The 18,919-nt window shown below is 42.8% G+C and overlaps 2 protein-coding genes across 2 annotated transcripts; one reads left to right on the forward strand and one right to left on the reverse strand.

Moving 5' to 3' along the window:
* Nucleotides 1-1,497: 1,497 nt before the first annotated feature.
* SCPEP1 (serine carboxypeptidase 1) lies at nucleotides 1,498-12,805 on the reverse strand. Its single transcript, XM_056505969.1, has 13 exons — nucleotides 12,700-12,805; nucleotides 11,700-11,845; nucleotides 10,753-10,842; nucleotides 9,924-10,079; nucleotides 9,394-9,468; nucleotides 9,111-9,183; nucleotides 8,145-8,182; nucleotides 7,840-7,968; nucleotides 6,283-6,367; nucleotides 5,405-5,518; nucleotides 4,640-4,777; nucleotides 3,158-3,321; nucleotides 1,498-3,045 (listed from the first exon to the last, which is right to left on the reverse strand). Exons 1-13 carry the CDS (start codon nucleotides 12,749-12,751, stop codon nucleotides 2,980-2,982), a joined length of 1,326 nt encoding a protein of 441 aa, XP_056361944.1. The 5' UTR covers nucleotides 12,752-12,805; the 3' UTR covers nucleotides 1,498-2,979.
* Nucleotides 12,806-12,822: 17 nt separating this feature from the next.
* On the forward strand, nucleotides 12,823-18,712 carry COIL (coilin). The gene is made up of 7 exons (XM_056505967.1): nucleotides 12,823-13,109; nucleotides 13,747-14,917; nucleotides 15,228-15,314; nucleotides 15,870-15,917; nucleotides 16,530-16,605; nucleotides 17,316-17,404; nucleotides 17,884-18,712. Exons 1-7 carry the CDS (start codon nucleotides 12,862-12,864, stop codon nucleotides 17,962-17,964), a joined length of 1,800 nt encoding a protein of 599 aa, XP_056361942.1. The 5' UTR covers nucleotides 12,823-12,861; the 3' UTR covers nucleotides 17,965-18,712.
* The last annotated feature ends 207 nt before the right edge of the window (nucleotides 18,713-18,919 follow it).

Consider the following 18,919-nt stretch of genomic DNA (forward strand, 5'->3'; position numbering starts at 1 on the left):
ATTCTTCTTTTCTTGTGGCTTTGAAAGAAACTAGGTCTCTTTCTTTGGCTTGGAAAAGGTAGATTGTTATAGAAAGCCAAAACTCTTCATGCTGAAGCTGCAGTGCTGAATTACTGATTTTTAACAGAGATTTCTTTCTGTGAAAATAACTTTAACTGATGGTGAGCAAAATAAGTCAGTGGCTGTCAGGCTACCTATGCAATCAGAGCCTGCAGCTGCAGAGGATGAAATACAGACACTGGGCTGTTTTCTTCTGACTGATTCAGCATCTGTAAAACATTGCATTAATATTTAGAATGAATCACTCTAATGGATTTGCCAAGTGACTGCCCTTATCTGGAAAAGACACAGTGCATGAAATCAAAGTAGACAAATTATGTCACTACCAATCAGATACACAGTGGGACTTGAACTCCTTTCAAAGCAACTGATTCCTTACAGCATCTGCTGGACAGGTGACCTACCTTTGTGATCATCTAGAGCTATGACACACCAGTGACAAAGCCTTTACTGGAATAAAACAAATCTTCCTTGATGCTGCTTTGTTGTTTGCATTTAAATGAACCCTAGTTAAAAGCCTGTCTCCATGGGCAAGTGTTTTTATTCTTGCACACTTAGATTTGGCATAGCCCCTAAAACCAACAAATCGTTACCACCAACTTTCTTGACACCATCTTTTTTCCTCACAGGCTGTTTCTGCCAACAGAAAAACCTGCTGAAGCTAAAACAAAGCAGGAACAGATGCCTCAGGCCTGTGATTGAGCACCAGCCTATAGCAATTGAATCAATGTCCCATTTGATAAAGAGGGCTGAGAACAGCAGTAAATGCTGCTTTCTGGAGAGACCACTTTCTCAATTATTTTCCTTTCTCAAGCCCTGTAGTATTAATTTAGGATTAATGCAGAATATTGTATATAACAGGACTGAGGACCAGCCAACTCAAACTGCTGTCATGGTCCAAACCCCACCTAGCAAACAAACACCATAGAGCTGCCCATTTACTTTCCCCCTGAGACAGATGGGGAAGAGACTGAAGGGTAAAGTGGAAAAACTCATGTGTTGAAATAACAACAGTTTAATAGGCAACAAGCAAATCAAACCAAGGAATTCATTCACCACTTCCCAGGGCAGGTGTGCAGCTGTCTCCAAGGAAGCAGGGCTTCATCACATGCAGCAGTTACTTGGGAAGACAAACAGCATCACCCCCAATGTCTCCCCTCCCTCCTTCTCCCCCAGCTGAGCATGATACCACCTGGCCTGGGACATCCCTTGGGTCAGCTGTGCTGGCTGTGTCCCCTCCAACTCCTTGTGCTCCCAAAAGGCACCTTACTGATGGGATCTGGTGAGGGCAGAAAAGAACTGCTCAGCCACACTGGAACAACCCTGTGTTATCAACATCTCCAGCACAAATCCAAAACATAGCCCATACTATCTACTAGGAAGGAAACTAAATCTATCCTAGCCCAATCCAGCACATTACCCAGGCAAAAAACATACTGATTTGCTAGGCAAATTATTTAAAAATATTCCAAGAATGCACAGATGCAAATTTACACACTGGTAGCACCCTCCTCTTGTTCATCTAAAAGCCAAAACAGAAAAGATGTCATTTTTAAGCAGTGAAATCAATGTGATGCTGAAGAGAGATGAATTAGCCTTATTTATTGAAAAAGGCGTTTAAAAAAAAAATCTGGATTTGCATTGCTGAAGTTCTCAAGAATACAAGAAGGGAACATGAAAAAGGAAAGCAATTATTAGGTGCCAATAGTGCAGCTGCTGAGTGATTGCATGTGTGCTCACACAGCATTGTACCTCAGTTCTTGCTAAGACAATACTATCAGGTATTTCATGACAGTTTCAGTGGCTGGTGTAATTGAGAGATTGCTATTTATTTAGGATTCTGACAGCTGGAAGGAGCTGTTGTGCCTCCTATCAGACACCAATAAAAAACAACCTACTTCATGCTCCATAGCAAAAGTAAAATGATGTCTGACCAAATCTCTTCTTGACTGTGTATTATTAAAAATAAAAAAAAGTTTCAAAATAATAGGTCTCTGCAAAACTTTAAAAAAATCTCTAAAAGACATGGAGCAAGATTTTGTATATCCATCCTTTAAACACTCCTCTAACCTTTCAGAATTATGCTGTTATTGCTCAAATAATGCTCCTTTCCTTCTGGCTATACCTAGAAGGTTTTAAGAGGCTTCTGTCTGTTGGGACTCTTTGGTACAAGAGGGTATTAACAGGCCTTCTGCTTCAGGACACAGAAAAGCAGGAATTCCTGCTGGATGTGCTTTAGGTATTGAGGATAAAGTTTGAGTAGCAGGCATGAAGAATGGAGACAAGAAACAAATGGTCAGATGAAAAGGGTCAAATCCTCCTCTGTGGGATGTTTTTCTCTCTCCATAGCACAGGAAGTCTGAAGAATCCTGGATCCTAATTCAGGCACCTCAGCAAGATGAGATGGACTGTGATTCCTCTAGGGCAGGTCCTCTGTCCTGGCATTTCCATGTCTTCAGCTTGTAATGCAGCCAGGTGACTCAAGCAGAAGCCAAAGGAAGGAACATTCCACAGCCTCATGAAGCAGGTCATCTCCCCAGAGGAACACAAAGCAAATCAAGTCAAATCAGTTTTACTCTTGGTGTGCAAACAGACAAGAGAGCATTCAGGGAAGGGCAAGAGCACAAAATCCTTCCAAGGCAAAGGTTCAGGGTTTATTCTTTATGACAGGGAACTTCCCTCTGGAAGAGTCATTTATGAAGAGTGTTAAGGCAGCAAATCACAGCTTAAAAATTCAAAAGCAGTAACACATTCAAAGAAAAAAATGCCTTTCCACAAGCACTTGAGCACAGTATCAGCAAGATGAGGGAGGCTGTGTGTCCAAACAGCCACTGTGCCTTCTTTGGCTTAGGATCCCAGATTCACTCCTTCAGAACCCTGGTGCTGGGCAGGAAGCCAGACCAGCTGACCTCCCCTCCCCTAGTGCTGCTGCTGGGTCACCATCCTGAGCATTTTGAGTGCCATCTCTCCTTGGTCAGCTGGTACCTAGCACAGAGAAAAGCACAGGATAAGCAGCTGCTCTAAGGAAGCAGACAGCAGCTACACACACATCTTCAGCCTTCTGGCTGATTCTACCCCAAGGACATGACCTATTTACCATGTGCCCAGCCTTGAGAATCCAGAAGAATGCAAAGTTCTCATAAGCCTTGTGGAAAGCAGCTGTCTCTGTGGATTCTGGAGACACATACAGTGCCTTCCACCTTTTCTGGCTGAACTGGTCCAAATCAGGCCACTTCAGTTTCCTGATCCATGCCTCCTGACCTGTTGGAGGTAAGAGATATTGATTACTAAGCACTGATTACCAATACTTGGAAATTACCCCTACTTGGTTCCACAGCAGCTCTGGAGTCCAGCTCAGCTGGATGCCCCCTGCACTGGATACCAGTACAGCAGAGTTAGCACAGAGTCTGTGTGCTCAGATCTTAAACAGTTTTGTTATGCCTGGAAAAATTCAGGACAAACTGAAACAAACCAGTAGAGGGAAGAAGGGAGTAAGTAAACAGTGAAGGTGTGTATGAAATGGATTTAGGATTGTAAAAGTTGAACATGTGCTTCTTGTTGGCTCTGCAGCCCCAAAAATTCCAACACATTTCACTTTGCAACTCAAACACCTTGAATGTCCTGCTATGGAGAAGAATCATCCATACCAAATCCCCCTCCTGGTTTTCTCTGTTTATTAGACACTCATTGAGGGAAGGCTGGAAAGGCTTTCTGTTTCCAGGTGCTGCTAGAGAAGGTGGAGGTCAAGACAGCAACAAGATCATTTCCAGGACTCCAAGGGGGACCAAGCTTTAGCCTATCTGTGAACTGCTGGAAGAATTTACATGTTAGCTACAGCTCAATTTTAGACTAAAATGTGAAAAACTGGAACACCACCAACTGCTAATCTGTTTTGACAGCCTAAATACTGTGTTTCCTGGATTTATTGATTGCTGTGTTGTTCGGGAAGGGCATCTGAATATTTACGTGGACAGAGACATACAAGGAATAAAGCCTTTCACACAATAGGAAGGTTTTTGTGGAGTCTGACTGCAGATTCTTTAACTCAGTAAGAAAAGACCACTGGAAGGGAGCACAGCAGCCTTATAAGGCATTTCAGCAGCACTTGGCCCCGTTCTCAAAGTGCTTCTGGACGGAAGCAGCACCATGCAAGCAGCAAACAAAGTCCAAAGTGTGCAGGAGCCTTCACTGAGAGCAGGTGTGATTACTCTTACACTGCACCCTCCCTCATTAATTACCAGCATTCTTTGCCTATGAATGAGCATACAGACACACACACACATCTATGTGCCTATCCAGGAGGATTAAGTGAATTATTAGCTTACTTGAAGCAAGCAATTACTGATGTTGCAGATCCACTTCTCAACAGTATAATGGAGGTAAAGGATTTCCCTCTCTCAGAGGGACACAAGCAAAACATCCTAAGTGCTGCTCATTTCTGACTGTAGTATTTAAGCACTGCTAGTTAGTTAAGATATTTGTACAGGAGATTGGAGAAATCTGGGTACCAGTATACTGACAGCTCCACATTCTACTCATCACATGTTCTGTTTCCACCCCTAGTCAAGAATTTCCTCACCCATGGTGTCAACAATGAGGTCCAGCTGCCCATTATAGACTGTAACATTGACATTGGCTGCCAAAAGCTGATCAACAATATCGATGACAGGTTTCATGAAGTCCTCAGCCATGTTCTCAAAGACCTGTCTGGACTGACCTGGTTGGAATCAGAAAGACAAATTTTAAGTGATGAAGTATGTCATCCCCAAGCTGGGACAGAAGCATGGGCTAAAGGCTCTAAAATGGAGTTCACAACTGCACAAGAAACAGTCCTAGCCCAAAGTGGCTGTGATTTATCAGTTTGAGGAAGAGGAGGACCAGACAGCAGCTGTGCTCCATAAACAGTGCTGTAATTTCGGGCTCCTATTTATACACACAGAGTGCTGACATCAGCCCTTTAAGCCTGTTTTACACCCTCTCCTCCATAAGATGCATCATTACATGACACCAGACTTCTGGCAGAGAAAAGCTGACAGAAATTCCAGCAAGACTGCACGAGACAGAAAACAGTTCTGAAATACTGCTGCTCAGAGGATCCTCCTCCCTCCCTCTGTATTTTTATTTACTTGGCTAAAGATAGATATGAGCATCAGAATCAGAACTACACCTGCTCCCACAGGCTTGCCCCACAACATCTTCATTTCTGAGAACAAATCCCCTCCTTAGCTCCATGGATAAAAACAATTGAATGTGACTGGTTGTCAAGAGTATTTTCCTACAGGATGCAATACTATAAGCAGTGGTAAGGGACTCATCAGGTGCACACTAACAGACAGGAAAGTACCTCCCCACTTCACACAGTCAGGAATGATCATCAGCTTCTTTCTGATGGGCCCATTCATCAGCTCATCCAGGCTGTTCTGATGCATTTTGCCAACATGGCGCTGGTAAAGCCGAACTGAAAGAAGAGAGAACACACTTTGATCAGTGGCACATTTAAGACACCATCCTGCACAGACAACAATCTTCAGTGTCAATCATGGCCAACAAACCCTATTCTAATGAAAATGCAACATCACAGAGAGAGATTTGCTTACTTTTACTAGAAACCATTAAAGTCAACCCTTATTTAGGGCAGCATGATACATCCATTCCTACTTTTGGCTAACACTGGGCACTTTTTCTGCTTTAACCACTTGGCTCTTCTCAACAGACCAGTTGTTTTTGAGCTGTGATATTTTATTTTCAGGAGTTAATTTCACCTTCCCTTATGAAGCTAACAGAAAAAGAGCTTGAAAGAAACTACACATGTGTTTTTCACATTGATGCACAAAAATTATGAAGCAATAATTTAATCAGACTGTTTATACTGATGAGACACTTTTTTTAAAGACAGAAATGAAACACAGTAAGAGGAAGTAGCTTAAAAGGTCATAAAAGGATGTTGCAATTATAGTGACTGCTTCCTTGCTCTAATTTGTGCAGGATGTATAGGTGGAGGTGTCATCTATAGGGTTGTTCCACATTCCTCTCTGTCTCTATGCAACAGCAAACAAGTCCTGCTCAGAAGAATATCAACATCCATTTTAAGGATGTGCTACATTGAGGCTCTTTCCACTGTCAGAGTATGTGAATGGAAACACAGGGCCTCAAATTCAAGTATTTAAGTATTTAAATACTTTTATTTAATATTTAAAGTTCAAGTATTTAAATACAACTTACTGAGATGGAGATTTTCTTGTTCATCTGATTTCACTTCTGGAACCTCCTTAGTTAAGATGTTATAAAAGTTCACATTGTCTGTGTTCTGAAAACACAAGATAATTTCAGTATCACTAATAAAAACATTTCTCAGATATGAAGAACAGTCTTTCCTGAAAAGAAAAGAAGAAAAAAACATAAGTAAATCCTAAATAAAGGACCCTGTGACCAGTCACTTTACCTGCACACCAGGAAGATACTTGTGGAAAAACTTCAGTTCTACATTTAGTTTGAGAATTGGGAAAGAGATTCCTCAAGCCTGTATTGTTCACACACAGGTTGTGCCAGAGATGTTATTTGCTCCTCTGAAGCAGATGTGAAGCCACAGGAAGTTTACCCTGCATTACTCATGACAGACAGCTGCAGTGCCAGGTGATGCTTTCAGACAGCCCCTACTGCCACAGCTGGTCTGGTGCTGCTCTCGCTCAACATCCTTCCAACCTACAATCCTCCAAAATCTAAAATGCTTCCTCAAAAACGTGGTGATGGGTATGAGCCACCCCTCTTCTGGAGCTGCTGACAGCTGGATGTGCCCAAGCACTGCAGATTGGCAGCTCTGATGCAGCTTTCAGAGGCTGCCTGCATCCAAGGACAAATGTAAGCAGTGTTGCCATTAGAGAAGTTACTCCAGATTCTTGAAGCCCTGCTTTACTTGATTTTTGAGTTTTTAAAGTTCTGATGCTTAGGTCAGAAATCAGCTTACAAAAGCAACCCCAGAAGAACTACAGTGCCTTCACCTGCCAGCATCATCACAACTGAGAGAGGAAGCCAAGTAGATTTGAAAAGTAAAACAGGAACCAGAAGTTCCTTCCAAACAGCAAGAAGTGAAACTAACTATGTGCAAGGCACTGTCATTTATGAAACACAGAAAATAAAACAGAAAAACCCCAAACAAAAAATGACAAAAAAAAAGAAAAAAAGGAAGTGGCTCCAGATTGTCCAAGGAAGCCAGAGCTTTACATGTACTAAAGAATGAGATGTAACAAGGAATGAGATTTTGGAGCAACCTTTTAACAGGAGAAACAAAAGCAAAACTTCACCAATCTTTTATGGTGGAACTTCCTAAGTAGCAAGATGCAGTGACCCACAGTAGCAGACCATAACTCAAGATTCCTTTCCATCCTGTGCACCTATTGTAGCTCTTCAAATAGACATGTATGCTTAACTTCAAATTTGTGTCTTGGTGGATGCAGTTTTCAATATTCAAAGCTTTCCAGGAAATATAGTTTATTTAATTTGAAACTGTGGAAATCAAGAGGACTAGTGGTATGCTGAAACATTGCACAGTGCAATACAGGAAGACCACAAGGGCTCTCCTGCCCACTTTCTCTCACACACCCAGCAGAGTACAGCAAAGACTCCTTTATATCAGCACTGGGATAAAACAAATCCTGGCAAAAATGACTGGGCAGAGAGTTGGAGAATTCATGCCAGCTCAGCACTCAAGAGAAAGGAGAACTTGAAATCATGTGCCTCCTCAGGCAGCAATTAGTTCTTAATGTTAGTCAAACATCTCACCTCTTCAATGACACCCTCAGCCTTGCCCCAGAGCTCAGTGGCCAGGCCATACTGATTTTTATTTATTGCATCCATTATTTCTTTGGCAACAGCAGTCACCTCTGCTAGACCATTATCATCAAGGAGAGACTGGAAAACAAACACAAAGAACAGCTTCAATTACAATTCCACATCCATTTATTGCAAACAGCCTCCATGCTTTCAAGGTTTTATTCAGGCCAAGAGGTAACCTTAAAACTCAACACCCATTTGTACTGGCAGCACAAGGGATCAGGTGAGGACCAAGAGTTTAAGGAGGTACTTACAGTGCTGTAAAGGTAGGGCCCCCAGCTCAGCACAGAGTCTAAACAAACAGAACAGATTTCAAACATAAAACTGACAATCAATCATTGACATAAGTCTTAACTTACTTTTCCTTTACTGAGGCAACAGTATTTATGAGAAAAATAAATGAGGATGAATTAATCAGTAAAAATGCACAGTCAGCTCTGTTTAACCCTAAGGTTATATTAGAGAACAGAGCAGGTTCTTTACAAATCCTGCAACATCATTAACCCCCTATGAGTTAACCAGTCAAATTTATTTAAAGCATCCAACATATTTTTACCAAAATGTTTTCCCCCCAGCACTGCAGAGCACATTGCCAGAACATGGCCAAAGATCTAACAAGAGGATGGGAATTATCTAAACTGACCTATTTGAAAAGTCACAAGGGAAAAATTGAGTTATAAAACAAATCTGCTTTATAACAACTTTGTTCGTAAATTCTCAAGGATCAGCAGGTGGCAGATAGATAAGAATTTGCTTGGTATTGTTCTGTGCAGCAGGGAATCTGTGAAGTCTGCCCTTGCCAATCCCACTGAAAGACTAATAACCCTTTAATTTGCTTTTTGTCCTCCACCAGACACAAATCTCTCTTCCAGCCTTATGAATAATTTGGTGGCCACCTTTAAGCACAAGACTCTTACAAAACAAACCAGAGGCTGTGGAGATGTGCAGGCACATTTCACCATCCCTCCATTTCAGATGCAAGTGTGCTCCTCACTGACCTTTCTCTGACTTTTCCTAATCCAGATACATTCTAAAAGGAGATTCTTCAGTCACAGCTTGCAAGGCTGAGAATTTCTTTTTGGTTTACCAGTCTCACTATAGAGTTAATTCACTTAAGGCAGGGATGGCATTTTTGACTTTAGGCTCTCATAGAATGATTACAACACCCAACAAAACAAAATAACAACAAATCATCCACAGTCTGAGGAGTTTAAACATACCCAAAGGAGAAATCCATGAGTCTCCAAGAGCAGTCCCCATAAAATTGCACTTTATGGTCCCTTTTTGAACAGCCTTCGTGCATAAGAGGAAAAGCAAAACAAATCAAAAAACAAATCAAGAATCAAATTTTAATTAGCTATTCATGACTCTAGAACCAGTTTTCTTTAAGTGAAAAAATAAGTAGCATTGTGAATTAGGCAACAGGGACAGAGTATTCCAGAAAATAAAAGTAGAAACCCATGTTTTAAAGTGAAAAGTGAACTGTATCCTCCAAGTACTTACCTTATGCAGCTCTAAAGCAACTCCAGCAGCCATTTTACCTCCATAAGATTCAGAAAATATGTAGAATGGGATGGTCTGGGGACAGAAAAGCCACATAAGGAACTCATTAGGCAGAGGGCAGAAGTTACCTCTAACCATCTCCCACATCCCACAGGACCCGGGCACCAGCTGTTCACCTCTCACCATCAAAATTTTAATGTTTTTCTTATTCTAAGCTGCACATTAGGCTCCATAACATCCTGGTGATTTGCTGGGGTTGGTTCTGAAGTATTTTGGAACTATAAGTAGCTGTGATCCTCTACATGCTGCTCAGATCACTCAACAGACAATAATGCACCCCAATGCTTATCTAACTAACTCCAAAATCAAGACACAACTTCTGAATTGTGGAACATAAATGACAGTGGTTACACCTGCACCAAACACTACCTAGCAGCAAAACACTGCTCATCTAGAAGTCTGCTCCCTGATTCTTTTTGAATTCTATTTAAAAGCAGAGAAAAAAACAAGCAAGAATTCATTTCACTTACCTGGAATTCTGGTCTACACTTGAAGAATTCTCCAAGAAAAACCATCATATCAGAAACTACAGTGGTAAGGTTTTGGGCAAACAAGCTACAGTCATCCACATAACTGAATCCAGTGCCCACAGGATTATCCACAAACAAGACACTGGCTGCCTGCAACTGTGGGAGCAGAAAGAAGGTTTGTATAAAACCTCAGTTCAGCACCAGCAAAAAAACTTAGTTTTGATGGTACAAATGATTAACTGGGCCAGCAAATCCTTGGACCTCAAAAAATTTGCATAAAAATTAGATGCAACATGAAGAACATGAAGTCCTTTAATTTGCCCTATAACCCAAAAATTCCCAGTGATCCAGAGGCAGGTCATCTAGGGGACTCTGGAGTGCTTCAGACTATTGCTAGCTCAGAGCACAAATATATTGCACTAATTAAACTTCTATCTTCACAGGCAGCTGTAATTTGTTTTCCCTTGAAGGCCATACTGGACCTGTAATTACAAGCCATAGGTTTTACACTGCCAGCCACACAGAAAAAGCACTGTGAATGCACAAATGAAACTGTGATTTGAAATACCACTTTCTACAATTTCCCTGCTCTCTGCATTTCACAATTTCATGGAAGACCAGGTATACTTCATCAAATCAAATTAATATGTCTACCCCTCAGTTCTAAACAAGAGGTTAATTTATTAACCATTATATTTTAACTTGAAATATTATAGTTCTACTGAACTTTAAATGAAAAACTTCAATTTTTTTTGCATAGCAATTATCTGCTTACATAAGAAAACAAATATATGTAATTAGTAGGTAGAAGCTGAACTCTCTACTGTACCCAGGTTGTATTTCTTGGTTTCATTTCTTTGTCTAATGGACCAATCTCTTCAAAGTTCCCATATCCACAGCCTGAAGCTCCTGGACCTCCCTGCAGGGAAATACCAAATGACAAAGACATTAAAAGGCAGCATGGCATAGATATGACAGATGGAACAAAATACAAGCCAGCAAGTAAGTAGAATGACAGATTGTAATTTTTTTTAAATGGCTTTTACACTAAACATTAATTTGCAGAGTGGGCTCTGATCCTCATGGTCTTGGGTTATGGGCACATATGCCTCTTCTGAAAGCAGAGAAGCAGTCATCCACTTCTGAGAGCTTCTGGTAAGCTACTTGCTCTGTGAGGAGTTTCACAATCTTATTCCCTGAATATGGAGTGCAAAAGGTAACTATCTGCTAACTGGGGCTTTGCAAGTCATTAGCTTAATCAGCATGTACAGCTTGTGGGTTTCACTCTGATGAAATAACCCAGAAAGAATAAGCAAAAGTCCTCAAGTGATTCTGTTCAACATTAACTTCTGAAAGTACTGTGGAGAACATGTCCCCACTTTTATCAAACTGAGATTGGTTCCATTTAGAAATCATCCTAAATCTCTGATTATTTTATCTACTCTCTCTCTGAGCATTGTTTAGACTTCAAGCTCTCCAGGAAAGGAGCTGTGAAACTACAATGCACAAAAATCACTACTGTAGTATGAAGGGTAAGAACAATCTCTGTAATTGCAATTGAACTTGGTGGAAGGTGAGCCTTTGAGGACACCTCACAACTGCAGAATGAAATCATCATTGTTTTTCCCAACCTAGACACCTCATTCACAAGGCAAGGCATTTAGAACCAGGCAGTTTTGAATCCTGTTTCTGTAGAGCTGCACAATATCAGATTTCAGACTGAACCAGCCACAGATGGAAAGAATTATTGCTTAGGTGTCGCTCAGCAAACCTTACCTGAAGCCACAAGACAAGAGGTAACTCTGTGAAGTCTTGGGTTGGGTTATTTGCATAGTAGAGCCACCAGAACATGTGAGCCTTGCTCCGAACCTCCACATATCCCCACACCTCTTTTGGCTCTTGGGGCTGCCTCAGAACTACACCTTGAGGGGAAATAAAAATAACAATCAGCCAGGTAAAAAGGCTCAGCTTTGGGTTTTCCACCAGAATTGTTCCAAAACATTACATTTCAATCTTGGGAGCGATAATTAGAAGTGCTACTACTATTAAAAAAAATTACTATAAGAAACCTGCCTATACTTACACCCCCACCCACAGCTGAGTTATCATCAATGAATGAAGTGGGTAATTAAGTGCTTCCTTATCAGAGCCTGGCTTTAGAGCTGCCGCTGAAATAAGAGCTGGAAAAATTTGTTCTTGAGGTGTTTTCAAGGCCGGGGCTGAAAGCACAGCCCCACTAACCCCAATGGAATAACTCCCAATTTTGACAAGGGTCACAGAATATTCTGAGGTCAAAAGGAGTCAAAACCGTGCAGAGAGCAGGATCGAACCCGCAGCCTTGGCGTTATCGGCCTCACTGGGCTCATCCCAGCGCTTTGGTCTGGGAGGCTGCGGAGACTGCATCGCTTCACAGACCAGATGCAGACAGACAGGGGGTCACTTCTAAAGGAACCCAAAACATAATTTAAACTCAATTAAGTCAGCAGTGTCTGGTCACGTTACGCGGTCAGTCTACTGTCCATCTCGGACACGCAACAGACCTTTGACACGCCATCTCTTAATCTCAGGGGTCAGGGCAGACGGCAACAGCGCACTGGAGTACGAGCAATAAGGCTTTTCCAAGCCATGGTGACCTTCGCTGCTCCCGCCGGGATTCCCGCCGCCCCCTCCCGACCGCCACCCCGGCGAGCGGAATTTCCTGCCCAGCAGCGGCTGCGGGACACGGAGCGCCGTGCCCGGAGGCCCCGCTCCTTTTTCCTCCCGTCCCGTCCCGTACCTGCCGCCAGCAGCAGCACGGACAGCGCGGTCCCAGCGCGCAGCAGCCCCATGGCTCCCTCAGCTCCCGCCGTCACGGGACCGGCCCGGGCCCGCCCTGAGGCGCCACCCCCGTGCCCGCCTCCCCGCCCCTTCCTCCTGCTGCTGCTCCTCCTCCTGCGTGATGGCGGCCGGCGGCGGCCCGCTGCGGCTGCGGCTGGTGTTCGACCACCCTCCGCCGGCCAGCCCGGGCTGCGCGCTGTGCTGGCTGCTGCTGGAGCCGGGCCAGGCGCGGCTCGTCACGGACCTGCTCAGCCTCATCCGCCACCGCTTCGGCTTCAGCCGCCGCGCCCGCCTCAGCCTCTTCCTCGAGGGGGCGCTGCTGCCGCCCGCCGAGAGCGCGCGCCTCGTGCGCGACAACGACTCGCTGCGGTACGGACCGGACCGGGACAGAGGGATAGAGGGACCGGGACAGGAACCGGACCAGGACAAGGATTGAGACTGGACCGGGACAGAGGGACAGGGACAGCGGGACAGGGACCAGGATGGGGATGGGGACAGCGGGACCCAGATAGGGGCAACGGGACCGGGACAGGGATCGGGACAGCGAGAGAGCGGGACCGGGATCGGGACAGCGAGATCAGGACTGGAACCGGGACAGCGGGACTCGGATAGGGGCAGCGGGACCGGGACAGCGGGCCAGAGACAGAAGGACAGGACAGGGACAGTGGGATCGGGACAGGGACAGCGGGACCGGACAGAGAGAGCGGGATCAGAGCGTCAGGACCGGGCCAGGGGTCCTGCTGCCCCGATCAGGACTGGAACCGGGACAGAGGGACCGGGGCTCAGTCCCACACACGCGCTCATCAGTGTCTAAAGGCGGTGCCAAGAGCCGGACCGGTTCTGCCCGGTGGTACCGAGACACGGGACACGAGGCAGCTGCAGGAACTGGTGCCCAGGAAGAGCTGGAGCATCTTCACTCTAGGGGAGCTTGCCTGAGCTGCTCACATGTAGGGATAAATGCTCATTATGCTGAACGGTACATGTTGTTTGTTGTTTGTTTTTACAGAGTAAAATTGGAAGAGATAGTTGCAGATGATTATGAAGAGATAGATGATGGCTTTATTTATGTAACAAAAGAAGACAAAAAAAGGCACAGACACAAGCAGGATGAGGAAGAATCCTCTAGGAATGAAGGCAAGCATAAAAGGAAAAAGAAAAAGGAGAAGCATAACCTTGAGTATTCTTCTTGCAGAGAAGAGACTTTTGTAGATACTTGGGACTCTCAGAAAAGGTACACAAAAAGAAAAAGAAAAGAAGAAGTTAGGGGAAGAAATAGTCTCACAGAAGGTAAGGAAGAGAGCTCTACCTCCCATTCTAAAAAAAAGAAAAAAACAGAGAGGGAGAAGCAGTTGGCAACAAAAAAGAAGGATGAAAAGCAGACAAAGGTTGCTGCAGCAAAGATCGCTTTAGAGCGGGCAAATGAGAGCTTTTCTCTAAATTCTGGTAAAAATAGCACCAAAGAGATCACAACACAGTCCAGGAAAAAGAGGGTGGGAGCTTCAGATTCCTCCAGCACATCGTCCGATAGTGACAGCAGTGAATTAAATGTAAAGGAAAATAAATCTTCCCATAAGACTGTAGTGGTGACACTTCCCAAAGACAAATCCCAGGCTGCTTCAGATTCTGATGTGAAAACTAATAAAGTGGCTGTAAAGTCTAATACTGTAAAGGCTAAGACTGCAATTAGTAAAAATGCTAAAAACCCCCAGTCTTCTAGTTCAGATTCTGACTCGAGTACAGAGGATGAGAAGGTGACACCAGCACAAGACAGCACTGCAAAGGAGAAATCAGTGCCAAACCATGTGGTGGCTGTAAAAGCCAGCACCAAGGCTCCCAAAGCACAGAGCTCCTCTTCAGACTCTGATAGTTCAGACTCAGAAACAATTGTCATTAAAAAATCTGCAGCAGGTGCTGGACTGGGTAACTCCATGGTAAGGAACTGCACTAACCAGTTGCCAGCCAGTGCCCAAGGATCGTTTGCCAGCCCAGGCCGTGGAAGGGGGCGTGGAGCAAGAGAGGATAACTTCTGGAGAGGACCTAGGGGCCATGGGTTTCGTGGGATGATGAGGGGCCATGGGAGAGGAGCAAGCCCTGGCTTCTTCTATAACTACAGCAGTGAAGGCCAGAAACAGAGGCAGTTAAATGAAGCTGCGACAAACACTTCTGTCCTAATCCAGGTGAGTGACTGACACAGGCAGAGGTCACCTTTCTCTGACAGCTTGAATTGTACAGAAAACCTATAGGATGAGTAATTCATAGCAGAAACAGATTACTAGGATAAAGGGTGATCTTCTGTTTACTGTAATTCCATTTGTCAGCCTGAGGATGTGTTTGTGAAATAACAATAAAGTGATTGTATTATTTATCTAAAAACAGAGCATATACCTTACTGTTCTCAGAGCTTGTTGCAATCCATACAGCATGAACACTGTCTTCTGTTTTCAGTGATACAGTAATTAAATCAGTGGGTTACTCTTTGTTTCACAGAATCCTGTGGAGATTCCCAAGAGAGACTATAGTGCATTACCTCTTCTAGCAGCCCCACCCCAAGTGGGGGAAAGAATTGCCTTTAAGGTAAAGAACTCTGGAAATGCTACTAACTGAATGTTAATCGCTTAAAATTGCTTCATTTGGGCCGCTCTTAAGTTTTGACCTAATAGTTTCTCTAGAAAATTCACTTGTTGTAAAGCCTGGCTTTGATTTTTATAAATGTTTGGAGCATATATTGAAGTTAAGTGCATTTCTTTAGACTTTCTGTATTTGTATAACACAAGAAATGCTGTCTCTGCTGTCATTTCAATGTAATTTTCCATGTAAATGTTATTATAAATCTTGCCATACAAATAATTACACTGCACTGCAAAGTAAAAAAGTAAATGTAAATGAAATCCCTGCACTTGAGGAGACTGGGATGCATCTCCCTGATATCCTCACAGCCTGACCTGAATGTAAAATCCTTTGGAGCAGCAAGTCCTGGAAGTCTGCAAGGGGCCATGATTGGCATTGGGTTCCAGGGGTAGGAGACTTGGCTCTTGCACCTTGCTCTTGCTGAAGAAACTGTCTGGATGCAGGTGGAATCATCACAGATTGGGAAAAGTTACAATTTGTGACTTTTATTTCTTTCAACAGCGCCTGGAACTAACTGAAAATTACAGTCCTGAAATTTCAGACTATAAGGTACTGGTTTTCTTTCCTCCCTTCCTTCACTCACAGAACTGATAGGTGAGGTATGGCTTAAATATTTTGATGTGTGCAGTGTTTTTCCTTGCATCCAGCTATTCCTGGTGCAGCATTAAAAATCAAAACTCTAGAAGCTGAAACTAATTGAAAATTTGAAAGGTGTAGGTGTTATTTAAAAAAAAAAAACAAACAAACCACCAACTACAAGGATTATTAATAATCATTAATATTTTAAGAATTAAAAAAATCCAGACTCTCAAGTAGAAAAATGTAGCTGTGTTTGAGTCTACTGCTGTTTGAAGTCAGGGCAAGTTCTTAAAACTGGTGCGAGTAAAATTTTGTTGCTAGTTCAAATAACTTGGTTTCTGGGTAAGTACTGATTGAAACTGCAAAGTTGGTGACAATAACTTTGGTTTATTGATACCAGTAGTTACAGATTGCTAAGCATTAATTCTTTGCAGATTTTATGCATGGAGGCTGGAAAATTTCATAGCCAAATATACTTATTTCCTCTGGCAGCAATCAAGTAGCACACTGATTGTAAATATGGAATAGTTATCCACTGCTGAAGTGTGTCTTACCTGATTCTTCTCTTGTTGCTTTGTGAAGGAGGCAAAAATAATCAGTTGGAATGCTGACAAAAAGCAGATTGAACTTGAGATCCTTTCAACATCAGCAGGACAATGTACGTACCTGGGGACACCAAGGTTTGTTGTCATGTGCTGCCACCTGGAAAATCAGAAGTTCAAGGAACACTTAATCTTTGAGGAGTATTCCCAATTGCCTTGGGTTCATTCTCAACACACCCCTCCCCTCCTCATTCCCTCCCCAAGAAGTCTATTTATATTGAGAAGTTCTTACCCTTGCTAGTTGAGCTGAAAGATGCTCCGGGGTATTTACAAAATCATTTTTTTCAGTCAGTTTGAGTGGTCAGTAACTCACCTCTACTGTGGTTTCATTTTCTGAAGGAAATTATTTTATGGAACTACAGAGAAAGTATGAGGTCATGATGGTGTGTCTTCAGTGGGTGTGGAAGTGAGTCCCTGCAATGACAAGGTGCAGTTCCTGAGATCTGAAATGATAAATGTTTCTCAGACTCTGTATCCTCCAGTTACCATTTAAACCAGAATTAAGGAATTGTCATATGAGCATTTTTCTCAAATTTCAGCAACATATTGTTGACTTTCTCATGTGAGTAGTCAGATAATTACCTTAATTTTGTGTGTAGCATTCAGTTTTACCTCAAGATTTTTTGTTACAATTACGAACTCAGACACCGAGCTCAAAAAAACAAACCAAATACCAAACAAACACCAAGCTGGTTTTGATCGGTGTTTGTGGTAAACATTTAAGGTTTCTTTGGTTTGTAGCTGATTGGGTTGTTTGGTTTTTCAGTTGCTAAGGAGCCAGGGAAGTTTGACCTGGTGTACCAGTCTGCGGATGGAGAGGAGCTGATCGAGTACGCGGTGCCTCAGGACACCAAGGTACGTGGGGCTGCTCTGCAGAGCTGCCACCTGCCCTGCTGCCTGCCCCTGTCCACCTCAGGGACATTCCCTTTGTAATCATGCATCTGATTTCAATCAATGGAAGCAAAAATAATTGTCCCTTTCTGGCAAGAATGTGAATGTTTACATTGTAATAATCCATTCTTGCATATTACTCAGTTACCTGGGATCACAGCCATTCATCAAATCTCTTGTTTTGGCTAAAAAACAACATAATGTCTCAGAGAGATCCTTTCTTACCAGCTTTTCATTTAATCACTATTGTTCTCACCCACCTTTCCTTACCCAGGACATCAGGCAGGTTGAGGTTCATCAGTAGGATCAGTGACTCAGAGGAGGAGCTGTGCTCTTGGTTCAGTGGCACCATTGTTCAGGTCCAGGCAAAAGCAAAACACACAAAAATTGCATCTGCTGGTGTTGCTGGCACCTGCTAAGTGCTGCCTGTGGTTTGTTTTCAGATAACTGAGAGCTGGGATGCACTGATAGAGCCAAGACTGATTGTGGAGCCTCCAGTTAATGGATCCAGCGTTGAAAATTGAACATCTAGGATGTGAAAAAATGTGAACAATTGTACAGATTTGTTCTGTGAAATTCTGCCTTCTGCTTCTGAGAGTGGCAGGTGCACTGGTGAATGTTACTGTCTTAAAAAGAAGTAGACCAAAAGAAAAACATTTTTTCCCTTAGGCTATGTTTTTATGTAATACATGAAAACTTTGTTTATTATAGGCAGTCTAATATAGATATGTTTGGTTTGAATATTTATATCCTACTGTAGCAAGCTGCAGCATTTGAATGGTTTGATTAAAATGTAAAACACAACTCTGTACTGTGAATAACTATTTAAATGTCTGGGTTAGGCTCAAGCTGTATAACTGCCAGAGGTCACTTTCATTTAAAAATTAGTTATAAGTATTGTTGATGTGCAGAAGTTGCCCTCTGTTGCTGCCAAGCATCATACTGCAGCTACTTAAAGAGTTCATCTGAACATGTCCAGAAAAGCCTGTGGATTTTGAGCTTCTGTAATTTTAAGGCAGATAAATAGCACTGGTATCTGTCAACTTTGCTTGGAACCAGTGAAATCTAACATGAGCCTGCAGAGAAGACATAGAAAAAAACAAAGCCTAGATACAAACAAACACCGGAAAATTTGTACATTGTGGTTTAGCTGTCATGTACTCTGACCTAGTGCATGAATCCATTAAAGTACTGTGCATTTTTGCATCAGCCCTATTAAAATGTCTTGTTTGTGAAGGAATAATTTTTATACAAGTAAAATGAATTTGTGCATTGTGGTTCTCTTCAGATGCCATTATTTCAAGCTAGGATTTGTTTTTTTAGAGAAAAGTTCAGTTAGATTTGTGTAGCTGTTCTTACACACTGGATGAAAAGGTGTCAGACACCAGCACTTCAGTAGCTATTTAAATGGTAGCAGTAATTTTTTATGTTAAGATTTTATTGTGTCTTAGACAACAGGAATGGTTTGGCTTCCTCCAA

Source organism: Oenanthe melanoleuca, chromosome 18 (assembly GCF_029582105.1).
Source record: "Oenanthe melanoleuca isolate GR-GAL-2019-014 chromosome 18, OMel1.0, whole genome shotgun sequence".
Classification (NCBI taxonomy): domain Eukaryota; kingdom Metazoa; phylum Chordata; class Aves; order Passeriformes; family Muscicapidae; genus Oenanthe; species Oenanthe melanoleuca.

Bases quoted from the DNA above. Each gene is read 5' to 3' on its own strand.
- SCPEP1 (XM_056505969.1), bottom strand. From the start codon at position 12,751: ATGGGGCTGCTGCGCGCTGGGACCGCGCTGTCCGTGCTGCTGCTGGCG. The intron at 10,843-11,699 runs GTAAGGTTTGCT...ATTTCCCTGCAG, and splicing joins CTCTTGTCTTGTGGCTTCAG to GGAGGTCCAGGAGCTTCAGG. The intron at 9,469-9,923 runs GTAAGTGAAATG...TTCTGTCCCCAG, and splicing joins AGTGTAGACCAGAATTCCAG to ACCATCCCATTCTACATATT.
- COIL (XM_056505967.1), top strand. From the start codon at position 12,862: ATGGCGGCCGGCGGCGGCCCGCTGCGGCTGCGGCTGGTGTTCGACCAC. The intron at 14,918-15,227 runs GTGAGTGACTGA...TTTGTTTCACAG, and splicing joins ACACTTCTGTCCTAATCCAG to AATCCTGTGGAGATTCCCAA. The intron at 16,606-17,315 runs GTACGTACCTGG...TTGGTTTTTCAG, and splicing joins TTCAACATCAGCAGGACAAT to TTGCTAAGGAGCCAGGGAAG.